General features: G+C 51.8%; 1 protein-coding gene across 7 annotated transcripts in view; it reads left to right on the top strand.

Annotated features, from left to right (window-relative positions):
- The window catches only part of DNMT3A (DNA methyltransferase 3 alpha), a 116,035-nt gene extending 102,197 nt beyond the window's left edge, over positions 1-13,838 (top strand). For 6 of the 7 annotated variants that reach the window (XM_017876846.1, XM_017876847.1, XM_017876851.1 and 3 more), the window contains 7 exons: positions 1,235-1,380; positions 2,210-2,300; positions 2,490-2,638; positions 3,712-3,797; positions 5,890-5,959; positions 7,079-7,197; positions 8,458-13,838. In XM_017876846.1, the coding sequence (XP_017732335.1) occupies positions 1,235-1,380; positions 2,210-2,300; positions 2,490-2,638; positions 3,712-3,797; positions 5,890-5,959; positions 7,079-7,197; positions 8,458-8,599 (803 nt within the window). In that variant the 3' untranslated portion in view covers positions 8,600-13,838. The remainder of the gene's footprint in view (positions 1-1,234; positions 1,381-2,209; positions 2,301-2,489; positions 2,639-3,711; positions 3,798-5,889; positions 5,960-7,078; positions 7,198-8,457) is intronic. The other variant, XR_001886513.1, reaches the window with a different exon arrangement.
- Positions 13,839-14,100: the final 262 nt, after the last annotated feature.

The following is a 14,100-nucleotide window of genomic DNA, read 5'->3' as shown; positions in this document are numbered from 1 at the left end:
CGCGCCCGGCCTTTTTTATTATTATAAGTAGTGCTGTGAACAAGCATCGTGATAGAATATCTTTCTGTATTTGAACCACTCCCTTCTTAGGAAAACCTTTAGGAGATGCTGGGTCACCCTGTAGGCATTGTTTGCTTCATGTGACTCTGGACACTGCAGAAAGTGTCCTAGGAGGTTGTGAAGACACATCCACCCCTCTGCCCTGCCCCCTAGCCAAGGGCTTCCTGGCTTTTAAGAAAGGAATAGCTCTTCTTAGAATTTGTGTCTTTGGCCAGAGATATAGGTGGTCTCAACCCAGGGACCCTGGTTAGAGGGTGAGGCGGAGGGGGTGGCTTCCCTGGCCAGATGTTTGTCTTCTGTTCTCAGCTCCATGCTGCTCTTCTGTAAACCTAGAAAAGTTCATTTACAGCTTTTTGTATCCCAGGCTGGAACCTTGAGGCCTTCTTAAATCATGTCACACCCCAGGAGGCTGTAAAAGCTCCTTGGCTGGGGGACGTATTGGGAGCAGCAGAAACAGTGCCGTACCCTGTTTCTCCTGAGACCCTCTCGGTATCTGCTCTGATTGTTTCCTTGCCTCAGTTCGGCTAGCATTTCTGGAGGGGGAGGGATCGTAGTAAGAAAATCAGTGTGGTTAGCTCGGGAAGCACAATGAAGGAGGCCTCTTCTGTCTGGAAGAGGCTTTGCAATCCACAAGAGGGTTGAGTGAGGAATGGAAACTGCTCTGATGGGGAGGCAAGGGATGCACAGAGTTGGGGACTCACAGCGGAGGGGGTGGGGATTCCAGGGGACTATTGGGTGGGGCCGGGCATTGATGAAACCTTTGTGGAGCAGGGAGCATTCAGGTTGAGTCTCAAAGGGTGGGGTAGAATTGCAGCAGGAGGTGATAAGAGGGTATGGAAGGACCAAGCTGTAGACGGACAACAACAAAAAAAAGACCCCCAAAACGTCAGCTGTGATTCTTCCTGGATCCTGGAACCATGTACTCTCGGGTCAGTTTTCTGCAGCTTTGACAGCCTTCCAGACAGGCCAAACGAGGCATGAGACAGAGCCTCGATGTCCTTACTATGGATACTCCAGTTGGATCCAGAAAGGATTTAAGGCATCTTCAGGGAAAAGACAGGACTTGGGTCTACAGCTGACCCTATGGGTCCTGTTGGCCAGCAGGCTCACCTGCCAAGACCAGGGTGCCAGGGAGATGGCTCCAAGTAACGGTGCTGTCTGCTGGCTGGTGCAGGGCTCCTGGTGCTGAAGGACTTGGGCATTCAGGTGGACCGCTACATTGCCTCGGAGGTGTGTGAGGACTCCATCACGGTGGGCATGGTGCGGCACCAGGGGAAGATCATGTACGTCGGGGACGTCCGCAGCGTCACACAGAAGCATGTATGTCCATGCTGTGGGGCGCAGCCCGTCTTCCCCACCCTGCACACTCAGCACCTGGAGGCAGCCCTTGCCTCCTTTCATTTTGTTCATTTGCCCTCTTTCTCTTCACCCCTTGCCCCAGCCTCTTTTTCTCCTTATCTTCCATTTGTCCTCTGTCTTGAGAGGGTAAAGGGCAAATTGAAATGGGAATTTGGGCTAGGCATGGTGGCTCATGCCTATAACGCCAGCACTTTGGGAGGCCAAGGTAGGAGAATCCCTTGAAGCCAGGGGTTGAAGACTAGCTTGGGCAACATAGTGCCTACTTGAGCTCTGGCTACTCCCTGGGCTGGTTTCTGGGCCATTTCTAGTAGAGCTCTTTGAATTAGAGAGAGGTTCCTGTCCTCCCAGTACTTTTGGCAAATAGCTTTACCAGCTTCCATATCTGGGAGGCTCGGGCAGAGTCTTCCCTTAACCATGACTACAGGCCCTCTGGAGTCCTGAAGGGCAATTGGAGGACACTCACATGGCCCAGACACCCTGCCTAAGACACTCAGCGTGCCAGGAACCTTCAGACTCAGCCATTCACGTGGGTCGCCTTCCCATTGGGCGGCTGTGTTGCCTGCCTGGGTGATACTAATTTCCCCACTGGCCTGAGAAATGATCCAACTTGGTCCCCTTCTTGTTTAGGACTTGTCCATGGTTGCAGTTAGGGTCGTGAGCCTGCAGAGCAGCTGGGTCTCCTCTTTCGTTTCAAAGGACTTCTTTGCCAAGTTCACAGATAATTTCTCTTTCTTCCTGTCTGCCTCTGTCCCTGGACAGCAGGCCCATCACGTTACCTTTATCCTCCCAGATCCAGGAGTGGGGTCCATTTGATCTGGTGATTGGGGGCAGTCCCTGCAATGACCTCTCCATCGTCAACCCTGCTCGCAAGGGCCTCTACGGTAGGTACCATCCTGTCCCCTCCACCTTCTCAGCTGGTGCTTCTGCACGTAGGCTTCCTCCTTGGATATTTCTGCCCTGGGACAGCTATTCCCGATGACCCTGTCTTCCCGTGCCCTCCCCGTGCCCGAGCCACACCACTGTCCTATGCAGACAGCCCCAGCTGATGGCTTTCTCTTCCGACCTCTCAGAGGGCACTGGCCGGCTCTTCTTTGAGTTCTACCGCCTCCTGCATGATGCGCGGCCCAAGGAGGGAGATGATCGCCCCTTCTTCTGGCTCTTTGAGAATGTGGTGGCCATGGGCGTTAGTGACAAGAGGGACATCTCACGATTTCTCGAGGTATAGCCAGCAACCTTGGTTTGGCCAGCTCACTAATGGCTTCTACCTTGGACTGCTGCTTCATCCTGTCTCATCTGCATTGTGGAGCTGGGGACTGGTGACTTCTGCTTTGCAAGGGGCCTGTTTGGGAAGCCCCAGGCTTCCCGGATAGAAAGGGAGGAAGCAGGGTTAGAGGCCTACCTCAGAAAGAGCCAGTGGTCTCACTCTAAGAGGTGGCATTGTGGGTGTGAACCTCCGGGGTTGAAGGACCTGTCACTAAATTGGGTGGAGCGCCAGACTCCTGGGGTTGTGCATTCTGTATGGTGTTTGTTACACACCGGGACCTTTGAGAGGACAAATCAGTTTTCCCTGAGCAAGAAGGGCCTATCTTCATTCCCTGGTACCCGAGAAGAAAATAGGACTCAGCTCAGTTTTCATTCCTTACCATGTGAGTCCCCGTTTAACCCTGAGCCAAGTCTGAGCCGTGTGCAGAGGGCTTCTGCTGCCAGAGGTGTACTTGGAGTGGCCCTTCTGGGAGCTCGAGCCCACCCGTGCTCCTGAGTCTTGGGGTGGGTCACACTGTGAGCTGGTGTTCTGACTGTAAGTGTGAGCAGGTGTCTATTTGAGTTATAATCAGGGCTCATGGTAAACACACGCATACTCGCTGGAGCCTGGGCTCTCCCAGCCTCTGGACAGTCTAGAGCCGCACTGTGCAATATGGTAGCCACCAGCCACATGCGGCTATTTACATTAACATTAACCATTCAGCTCCTCAATCACATTGGCCTCATTTTAGGTACAAAATAGCCACCTGTACTAGTGGGCTAGTGGCCACTGAATTGAACAGTGTAGAGGACATCCCACCATCGCAGAAGTTCATTTGGACAATGCTGATCTAGAACGTTCCAGTGACAGCTTGTGGAATGTGGCTAGGTGTAATTCCAGCTTCTCCTGGAGGCTGCAGGCTAGCCCAGTGTGTGGCTCCTGAGAGAGAAGTAAGAGGCTTTGAGGCTTTAAGGCTCGACCCCAGCAGCATGCCGGCGCTGTTTCATGCTCCTCCTTGGCTCATCTTCAAACCGTCTCCTGTTTTGTAGTCCAACCCTGTGATGATTGATGCCAAAGAAGTGTCAGCTGCACACAGGGCCCGCTACTTCTGGGGTAACCTTCCCGGTATGAACAGGTTGGTGAAAGCTCCCGGGCCTGGGGGACTGTGGGCTGGGACTGCAGGTGGGATGGCCCATGGTTGGGGGGCCCCTGAGCTGGGCCCTCTCTGGCCAGCCTCTGCTGAATGATTAGTTGCTCTGCCATGTTCCTTATTTCCTTTTCCTTGAGGAGGAAGAGGAGTCAGGGTATAACAAATACTCGTCTGAAACCAACTAGTGGTCTTAAAGCAGGACCTTTAGAGTCGTACTCTCTTTATACCAAAGAAGAGTCATGTGCTGCTGAGTTAGGTAGTTGGTTTTCTGACATTGTGATGTGTCCTGAACCCTCTGGTTCTTAGATTCTCCTGAGGCAAAGCCATGGGGCATGGCTTTGGGGCTGGGAAGGGGAGTCATGGCCACAGCCTGTTTCAGGAGAGGGAATCTTGCTGCGGCTGCATGCAAGTTCAGGGTTCTGCTTAACTTAATTTTACTAATCACACAGTTTTTGTTGGCTTCGTGTCCTTTTTTGGAGAGATTTTCTTCAGTTAGTTTACACAGATAAAGATTTTAATATCTAGGAATGAAGAAAATTCATTTCATCAGGTATAAAACTGGCAATATAAAAAGGCTTTTTAGGCGAAAGAAATTGTCCAGAGTTGGCAATTCAAAAGCACACTGAAAGCCACTCAGTTCCTGTCCATTGTGGAGGGAAGCATCTTCCAGAGTGTTCTGAGTCATGGGTATTAAACCTCCGTGGTGTGCTGCTTGGTATAACTAGAAGACATCGTTTCACCTAGCCTCAGTCAAACAGTCTCCCTCCTTGCTATTCCCATGAAGTTGGAGGACCTTCCCCATCTCATACATGTTTGGTAGAGTTGCTGGCAAGGGCTTGTTGAGGGGAAGGAGATGGGGCATTGGGGCAGCTGGCCTGAAACTGTCCGCCAAGAGTTCCCAAGCTATATGTGTATATTGGGCAATGGATGGGCTAATGAGGTCCAAGTATTTTCATGGAACCATTCAGTGTCTCCTGACAGACCTTGGTCCTGTGGGGATTTCTCACCTGCTTCTTTCAACTCTAAAATACTAAACTCTGAGCTTCTAGGAGAAGCAGAGGTCCTGCATGCAGGGCCGAGAGTCGGGGGCATCTGTCGAGCACCTGATTTGACTGCAGGCCACGCGGTTCCCACGTTGAGATCCTGGAGCCAGTCAGGGAAGCCTTCCTTAAATATCCTTACATGTCAGGAAAGGTCAGTGTTGAAGGGGACAGCCAGTCAGTTATCTGGCCTGCACCCTGAGAAGTGACATGTTTAATGTCACAAAATTTTTAGTCTTCAGGGAACTGCAGAATTTAAGTCTTTTTTTTTTTTTGAGAGGGAGTCTTGCTCTGTCGCTCAGGCTGGAGTGCAGTGGCGCGATCCTGGCTCACTGCAGCCTCCGCCTCCCAGGTTCAAGCGATTCTCCTGCCTTCAGCCTCCTGAGTAGCTGGGATTACAGACACCTGCCACCACACCTGGCTCATTTTTATATTAGTAGTAGAGACAGGGTTTCACCATGTTGACCAGGATGGACTCAAACTCCTGACCTCAGGTGACCCGCTTGCCTCGGTCTTCCAAAGTGCTGGGATTACAGGCATGAGCCACTGTGCCTGGCCCAGAATTTAGTCTTTTAAAACTGTACATTTAAGGCTTGCGGTTTGATTAATTTCGTCTAGTGGTCACACCCATGTAACAGTCACCACAAATCAAGATACAAAACATTGTCACCTCCAAAGCTTGCTTTGCAGTGGGATGCTTAAAGCTCAGTGTGTTTTAGACTAACTGATGTAAAGATAGCTGTGCTTTTTTTCCTTTTCTGCTAGGTGTTATCTGCCTATTCATAATTTGAGATCACTTTTGAATTTACCTTTAAGGATTAACACTTGGTGGATTTGTGTCTGTGTAGAGCTGCAGCATGTGTTCGTGTGTTTGCGGGAGTTTGAAGAGGGTTTTGGCATGTTTGCGTGATTTGGGGAAGCAGGGGTCTTACCCTGTGAATAAGTGGCTGCTGGGGGAGGGAGGGGAGTCGTGCAGCTGGGGCCCTTCCCGCTGTTCTCCAGGTTTCTGTTGTTACAGTCTCTCTTCTGCCTCCTAGGCCGTTGGCATCCACTGTGAATGATAAGCTGGAGCTGCAGGAGTGTCTGGAGCATGGCAGGATAGCCAAGGTCAGCTCCAGCGTCCAGAACCTGTGCTGGGGGGCAGGGAGAAGGAAGGGCAGGATGAGGTGGAGGTGTGGCCAGGGCCTTGTCCCGCCTGCTCCTCCAGCTAGTTTAGGAGAGGGTGCAGGGTCATGCAGCAGGACAGCCAGAGGAGGGCCCAGGGCTGCTGGCCTTCAGCCCTTCCTCCCTGGTGAGTGTCGCTCACCACCCCCGGTAAACACTGAGGAGTCTTTACCAAGACCTGGACGTGCTATGCTTTTTTTTTTTTCTTTTTTTCATTTTTAAATTTTTGGGCTAAAACCTATTACAAAAGCCTTCAAAGCAGAGCAGCCTCCTGTGATGTGGAAGCTCCATTTCTCTCTGGAGCTGGAATCTCCTGGAGTGAGTACCTGGGGCATTGGGTTCTGTGTCGGCAGGTTCCAGCATTCAGAACCACTGGCAGCTCCGAGAGCATCTTTGAGCCCCTCAGTAACTTGGCATCCTTTAGCCTACAAGTCACTCCACCTCTGAAAGAATTCTTTGGAAGACTTGGAAAGTATGGTGGCTACAGCTTCTACTTCTAAAGTCTGTGGCTAGGCCGGGTGCGATGGCCCACGCCTGTAATCCCAGCACTTTGGGAGGCCGAGGCAGGCGGATCACCTGAGGTCAGGAGTTTGAGACCAGCCTGGCCAACACGGTGAAACCCTGTCTGACTAAAAATACAAAAATTAGCTGGATGTGGTGGCGGGTGCCTGTAGTCCCAGCTACTCGGGAGTCTGAGGCATGAGAATCACTTGAACCCAGGAGGTGGAGGTTACAGTGAGCTGAGATCATGCCACTGCACTCCAGCCTGGTGACAGAGTGAGAGACTCCATTTCAAAAAAAAAAAAAAAAAAAGTCTGTGGCTAGGTGGATCTGACTAAGATTAGCCAGGTGACCTCCAAGAAGGAAGAAAAGTGGGGCTGTGGGGTCTGCGGAGGCTCCTGCCTGGCGAACTCTGCTCACTCAGAGCCATACCCAGCCCCCTGAGTGGACCAGGCCCTGTCAGGGTTTGGCGAGTACCTGACATACTTGGTAGACACGTGACCAATGTTGGCTGGTAAATGATTTCGTGCTTATTCCTCTTTTCTCCTCTTCGTCATCTAGTTCAGCAAAGTGAGGACCATTACTACGAGGTCAAACTCCATAAAGCAGGGCAAAGACCAGCATTTCCCCGTCTTCATGAATGAGAAAGAGGACATCTTATGGTGCACTGAAATGGAAAGGTACCCGGGTTGTGCGTGGGCTGTTCTGCTTGCTGTGCTTGCTGGGGGGTCCCCTGCCTTTCCCACCTGGCTTGTTTTCCACACTCGTCCTGGGAACAGTGGGTTTTATCAAGCATTTCTCAACATGGCAGACTCCTGGGTTGGACTCCTGGCAGATCAGGCTCCTATGTATTTTAAGGCTGGTCCTAAGTAAGGGGAGTCTAGGGACCAGGAGCAGTGGCTCATGCCTATAATCCCAGCACTTTGGGAGGCCAAGGCAGGCGGATCACCTGAGGTCAGGAGTTGGAGACCAGCCTGGCTAACACGGTGAAACACCTGACTAAAAATACAAAAATTAGCCGGGCATGGTCACGGGTGCCTGTAGTCCCAGTTACTCAGGAGGCTGTCAGGAGAATTGCTTGAATCTTAGAGGTGGAGGTTGCAGTGAGCTGAGATTGCGCCACTGTGCTCCAGTCTGGGCAACAGAGAGACTCCATCTCAAAGGAAAAAAAAAAAAAGGAGTCTAGGAATCCCCTGCTGCCTTGTCTCCCAGAGACCCTGCTGATCCCCAAGGAACCGCTGCAGTGACAGGACCTTCCTTAACTTGTGGTGCCAATTTTGTAGGTCTTTTGTAAACCAAGTCAACATAGGGCCAGGTGGACCTTACAGCCTCAACACCCTGATTTGGTACAAACGGGACTCTCGGGGCTGGATGACCTTCTTGTTCTCTAAGTGTAACTAGGATTTAGCCAGACAAAGAAACCATTTACACAAACAACCAGAGCAAACAGGAAATCCTTCAGCTTCTGAAGTCAGGCAGAAGTTCGGCTCCTTTTCACCTTCCCTCCTCTCGGCGGGGAGGATGCTAGGGCTGTGTGTTTGTTACGTGTAGACTCGAGGTGTACGTTGCCGAGCTAACCCTGCAGGAGAGGAGAACTGGAGAGTGTGTCCTGGAGGTATTTCTGAGGGATTGTTCAAAATTACTCTTACTTCTGCTGGGTTGTGAAACTCTAGGCAGTGATGACCTTACTACCTTTAAGGCCACAGAAACTAGCACAGTGCCTGTCACATGGTTGGTGATCCGAGTGCTGGGTTGTTTGTAAAGGACAGAAGATTCGGCAGAACTAAACAGGCGTCAGGGGAGTTGGTGGGTACGAGTGCCCCTGTCCCTGCACTTCGGGCAGCTGCTGGTCCTCCGGGTCCTGCTGTGTGGTTAGACGGCTTCCAGGCAGCCTGGTCGGGTCAGCACTCATCCTGCCCTCTCTGCCTTTTCTCTCCCAGGGTATTTGGTTTCCCTGTCCACTATACTGACGTCTCCAACATGAGCCGCTTGGCGAGGCAGAGACTGCTGGGCCGGTCGTGGAGCGTGCCAGTCATCCGCCACCTCTTCGCTCCGCTGAAGGAGTATTTTGCGTGTGTGTAAGGGACATGGGGGCAAACTGAGGTAGCGACACAAAGTTAAACAAACAAACAAAAAAACACAAAACATAATAAAACACCGAGAACGTGAGGATGGAGAGAAGTATCAGCACCCAGAAGAGAAAAGGAATTTAAAACAAAACCACAGAGGCGGAAATACCGGAGGGCTTTGCCTTGCGAAAAGGGTTGGACATCATCTCCTGATTTTCAATGTTATTCTTCAGTCCTATTTAAAACGAAACCAAGCTCCCTCCCCTTCCTCCCCTCCCCTTTTTTTTCGATCAGACCTTTTGTTTTCTACTCTTTTTCAGAGGGATTTTCTGTTTGTTTGGGTTTTGTTTCTTGCTGTGACTGAAACAAGGTTATTGCAGCAAAATCAGTAATGAAAAGAGTAACAATACCTATAGCAGAGAGAAAGGTGGGGAGAAGGAAAAATAGGAAATTTATAGAAATCTATATATTGTGGTTTTGTTTTTGTTTTTTATGTTGTTTTTTTGTTTTTTTTTTTTGGTTTTTTTTTTTTTTATTACAAAATATAATATCAATATTTTTGTTTGTTGTCTCTAGCCTGATCAGACAGGAGCACAAGCAGGGGACGGAAAGAGAGAGACACTCAGGCGGCAGCATTCCCTCCCAGCCACTGAGCTGTCGTGCCAGCACCATTCCTGGTCACGCAAAACAGAACCCAGTTAGCAGCAGGGAGATGAGAACACCACACAAGACATTTTTCTACAGTATTTCAGGTGCCTACCACACAGGAAACCTTGAAGAAAATCAGTTTCTAGAAGCCGCTGTTACCTCTTGTTTACAGTTTATATATATATGATAGATATGAGATATATATATAAAAGGTACTGTTAACTACTGTACAACCTGACTTCATAATGGTGCTTTCAAACAGCGAGATGAGTAAAAACATCAGCTTCCACGTTGCCTTCTGCGCAAAGGGTTTCACCAAGGATGGAGAAAGGGAGACAGCTTGCAGATGGCGTGTTCTCATAGTGGGCTCTTCCCCTTGGTTTGTAACGGAGTGAAGGAGGAGAACTTGGGAGCCAGGTTCTCCCTGCCAAAAAGGGGGCTAGATGAGGTGGTCGGGCCCGTGGACAGCTGAGAGTGGGATTCATCCAGACTCATGCAATAACCTTTCGATTTTTTTCTAAAAGGAGACTCCCTCGGCAAGATGGCAGGGTACGGAGTCTTCAGGCCCAATTTCTCACTTTAGCCGATTCGAGGGCTCCTTGTGGTGGGATCAGAACTAATCCAGAGTGTGGGAAAGTGACAGTCAAAACCCCACCTGGAGCAAATAAAAAAACATACAAAACGTACTGGTGCTTTCCTGTCTAAGTCGCCTTTTGTGTGTTCTTTTATGAGGCCCCCACCATCCACCCCTCTGTGCACAAGGCGGCTCCCGGCCCCTGGAATGTGATGTTTTTGGTCATCTCCAAAGGCTGCAGTTTTATACTGGGAGGCTGATGACACCTTTTATTATAATTATTCTTATGGTTCTGGTTATAATTATGTTTGTTTTAAGATTTTCTTTAAGAAAACAAAAACCCAACACCCTTCCCTTTAGGTTTCAAACCAAGGTGCGGGAGCAGGGTGCTTCTGAGTTAGCGGTGGCTCTGGTGCCCTGGCTCCCACCCCTCGGGCCAGGTGGGCCACTGGGCATGGTGACAGCTGGGCAGCCAGGGAGTCCCTAAGGTCTGCCTTCTGGGCTTGTCACTCTTCTCTTCTACTTCCCCTCCTCTTGAGTCGGGTGTGTCAGGGCTGGAGGGAGGACCGGCCGTCTCTCTCCTTGTGTGTGTGATTGGAGTGGTGTGTATTTCTTTTCTAGTACTTGGTCTGATGATAGCTGTGCTCTTACCTCGAGTCAGCAGCACCTGGAGCCCCAAGTGCTCGACACTTTGTTCAACTTCCTACAAGGCAGGCGGCCTGGTGTCAGCAGTAGGAAGGGAAGGCATTGTTGGCTCCAGGGTTGAGGGCCCGATGGGCAGGTGCTTGCCTGGGTAGATGGGGTGTAGATATGTGGCATATAGAGATATATATTTTATAATGGGAGGGGGGATGGCACCTCCTGGGACTGGTAGAGCTGGGAGGTGTGTCGGCAAGCACATGGCCTCAAGTCCACGTCCCTAGAAAGATGGGGCCTACGGTGATAGGCGCTCTATAAATACATAGATAGGGTCATGTATAAGAAATATTATGGGGTGGGGAGTGGGGGAAGCCGGCTCAGTGTGCTGAGCCTCGGTCCCCACTGCGGACATAATCCCCACACCAGTCAGTCAATCTCACACGCATACACAGGAGCATATTTCTGTACTGATGCATAATGAATGCACTCACACACACGCCAGGGGGCTCCCAGCACTCTTCTCCCAGGGTTCAGGACTTTGTGGAGTCAGCCCGTGCAGCTATTTACCTCTGTTGCCCTGATTGCAGGTAGACTGTCAATCCCAGAAGTTGCTAGGTGCTGAGGCAGGAAAAGGAGGAGGTTTCTTTCAGCAGGTGCTCTCCTCTAGCAGGTAGTGTTCTATCTCTTTTGCCCCTGGTGATGTCAAAAGATTCTTCTGTTAGCAACCTGTGATACTGACCTGCAACTCTAGGCACCAGTCAAGTCAGCCCTCAACTCCCCTACCTATTCTCCCCAACTGAAATCAAATTGACATCCAGGTCTGTCTTGGCCAGGGGCTTCCATTGGGGAAAAAAAAAAAAAAAAAAATGGGACAGTGAACCTCACCTATTGAATAAACCAAATTAGTAATTAGTGACAAAACCAAACCAAGGCTTGGACCCCCTGCTCATTACTCAGGAGTAAATTCACACAGCTGGTGGCCGGTCTCACTCCTTTTTGGGGTGCTTGGTCCTAGACCCCAATCTACTGTCTCCTCGACAGATTGGTGTTTAAGATCATGCCCAGTTGCTTCCTGTCACCTCTGACAGGTGGTAACTGGGTCACTGTGGGGCTGGAGCAGCGAGGAAGGGAGCCTCTGCCCCCTCAGTGGAGTCCCTGTGCTAACTGTGGTGCTCACCCAGCCCCTCCTTGCTCCCGCAGGGCTCTGTCCTTCGGGCCTGGAGTCCACCAGCGCCACTCCAGGAGGGCTGGGGGAGGAGGGGCTGCCTCAGGCAGTCCAAGGTGCTCCCTCCCCCGCTGGCCAATGCTAAGGTCTTCCCTGCTCCTAGGGTCAGGACGGAGGTTCCTAACGCTCAGGCTCTCCCAAGCCACTGCTTAGTGACAGCCTTTCCTAGCTGCCCAAGCTCCACTGGAACTGGGCCTGGTGCTCCACCCAAGGGGTTGGTGTGGGGACTTGGGAAGAGACTTGGTAGCCAAGGGCATGGCAAGCCTGGGGGATTCCTGTGGACCGGCTTGCTCCAGGAGGGAGTGCTAGGCACAGAGGAGCCCTTATGGCTGACAGCTTGAGAGCACTTGTTCCTCCAGGTCTAGCCACTTGACCTGGCCCTAGAATGGACCAGATGCCCCAGGGGTCCTGGGCCCCCCTTGCAGGGACAAGAGTTAACAATCACCAGCTTTTCTTCCAGCCTAGCCTGTGGGCTTGGTCTCACAGTAGAACCTGGGAGAATGTGGGGCTTCGGGATTGTGCCAACTTGGCCGAGTTGAGATATGCTTAATCCACCTCAACCCTGGGGTCTCTGGGAACAGGTATTGTGTCACCTTCCAAGGGGCACTGAGCTTCAGCAGGCTGTAGATAAGGCAGAGGTTAGAGGCAGTGGAGGGGGGAACCAAGAAGGCCTACGGAAAATTACCATATTCCCTGTGGAATTTTCTTTCCAAAGAGCAGGCCCATTTCCCCCTTAGAAACAAGGGTTCTGGGGGCTGAGGATGACAGCTTCCCTCCTGCAGGTGCCAGGTGGAGCATGATGCCAAAGAGATCCGTGGCTCTTGCCTGGAGGAGGTAGCCAGATGCTAGTGCAGAGGACACAGTCCTTGGCCTCCTGCCTAAGCAGGCAGCTAGTTTCCAGCAGGCGGCTGGTACTAACCCCCGCCCTGCAGGAGTGACAGGTCAGTGCACCGGCAGACTGGGGGGCGGCAGGCGGGCACTAGCAGGGGTCTGCAGTCCACAGATGATGACATGAATCTGTTGCTGTCCTTTTCTCTCTAGGCCCCAGAGACTTCGTCTTGCTATTGAACATCCTATTGGAAAGCAAACTTTCCAAGAGAGCATCCGGGACCTGTTAGCTTTTGAAATGGGTCTGGGTGTGATTGGCTGGTAGAGATGCCCGTGTGATTTTTGGTACGTTGCAGGAGTGTGGATTGGGACAGGCGCCCCAGCAGGAAGGAAGGCTGACACCAAAGGGGTCTCACAGGGCCGAGTTCCCCTTGCTTCCCGCTAAGTGGCCACCAGGCCATGGTGACTGGGGAAGCCTAGATAGGAACACCCACCTTCTCCAGCAGGAGAAGGAATATTTCAGCAGAGCCATCTGGGAGATGTTCTTATAGGAAAACTGCAGTCATTCATTCCATAGTTTTGCTTATATAAATAGAGTAGATTTGGGAGGCAGTTTTGAATTCCTGTTGCTACCCTGCTTGGTGCAGAGTTGCAGTGGCCTCAAGTGTCTTTCAGAGCTGTTGCTTTTAGGAGCCCCCCTCAAGCTGTGGGTTAGGGCCAGGGCGGGAAGGTGCTGCCTGGCACTGTACCCTGAAGAGGGCTGCTTGCTTCCTTTGGTCGGGAGCATGGCAGAGCCAAGATTCCGGTGGGAACCGAGTTTCTAGCCAGGCCCCTGTTTTGGTCCCGGGAGGTGAGTAATCTGAGTTTGTCACTGCGCATTCTCCAGGCTGCCCGCTCCCAGTGCGGGAGACTAGAGAGACCCTGGAGCTGTCCTCCGGGAGTCCTGCCTGTTTGCCAGAGAGCAGCTGCAACTTCCTCCCTCCCAACCCCGGGGTTGGAAAAGGTATAGTGGAGGGATGGTCTGGAGCTAGGATGCCCTTCAGGCCATGCCCTGCTGAGCCGGGATTAAGGAAAGTGTCCACCGCCGCCTCACCAGGCCCTGTGCTGGGGTCAGGAGGACCGGGAGGAGAGGGAAGGGTGAGAGGATGGACTCTGCTGTTGTAGTGAGCTCTAGAATCTTGACGTTTTGGTAAAGGCAGGCCATGGTCTTTGAGGAGCGAGTTGGGGAACCTTGTCTCTGTGTTTCCAAGACCCAGCTAAGGTGGGCCTTTGGTGGGTGACCTGTCTCTGACCCAAGGCAGCAGAGTTTTGGGGGAGGGAGAAACAAGGAGCAGGGAGGACAAGGACACAAGATCCCTTTACTGGTGGTGACTTACTCACTTCCCCCACCAGAGGGCCCAGACTCCCGAAACTCCCGTAACTGGAACGCTCCCTGGCTCAGCTCCACTGGGGGGTGAGGAGGGCGGCTCCCCCAGCCCCAGCCTAGCGGCCTCCAACCCTGTGTCTGAGGACATGAGCAGTGGTCTAAAGCGTCCCCTAGTCCCATTTCACTTCACCCACCGATTTGGTTGCACAGCCCTAGAATTCAACAGACAACAAA

Source organism: Rhinopithecus bieti, unplaced genomic scaffold (assembly GCF_001698545.2).
Source record: "Rhinopithecus bieti isolate Rb0 unplaced genomic scaffold, ASM169854v2 scaffold_7681, whole genome shotgun sequence".
NCBI lineage: Eukaryota > Metazoa > Chordata > Mammalia > Primates > Cercopithecidae > Rhinopithecus > Rhinopithecus bieti.
This window is presented reverse-complemented; position numbering and strand designations above follow the sequence as displayed.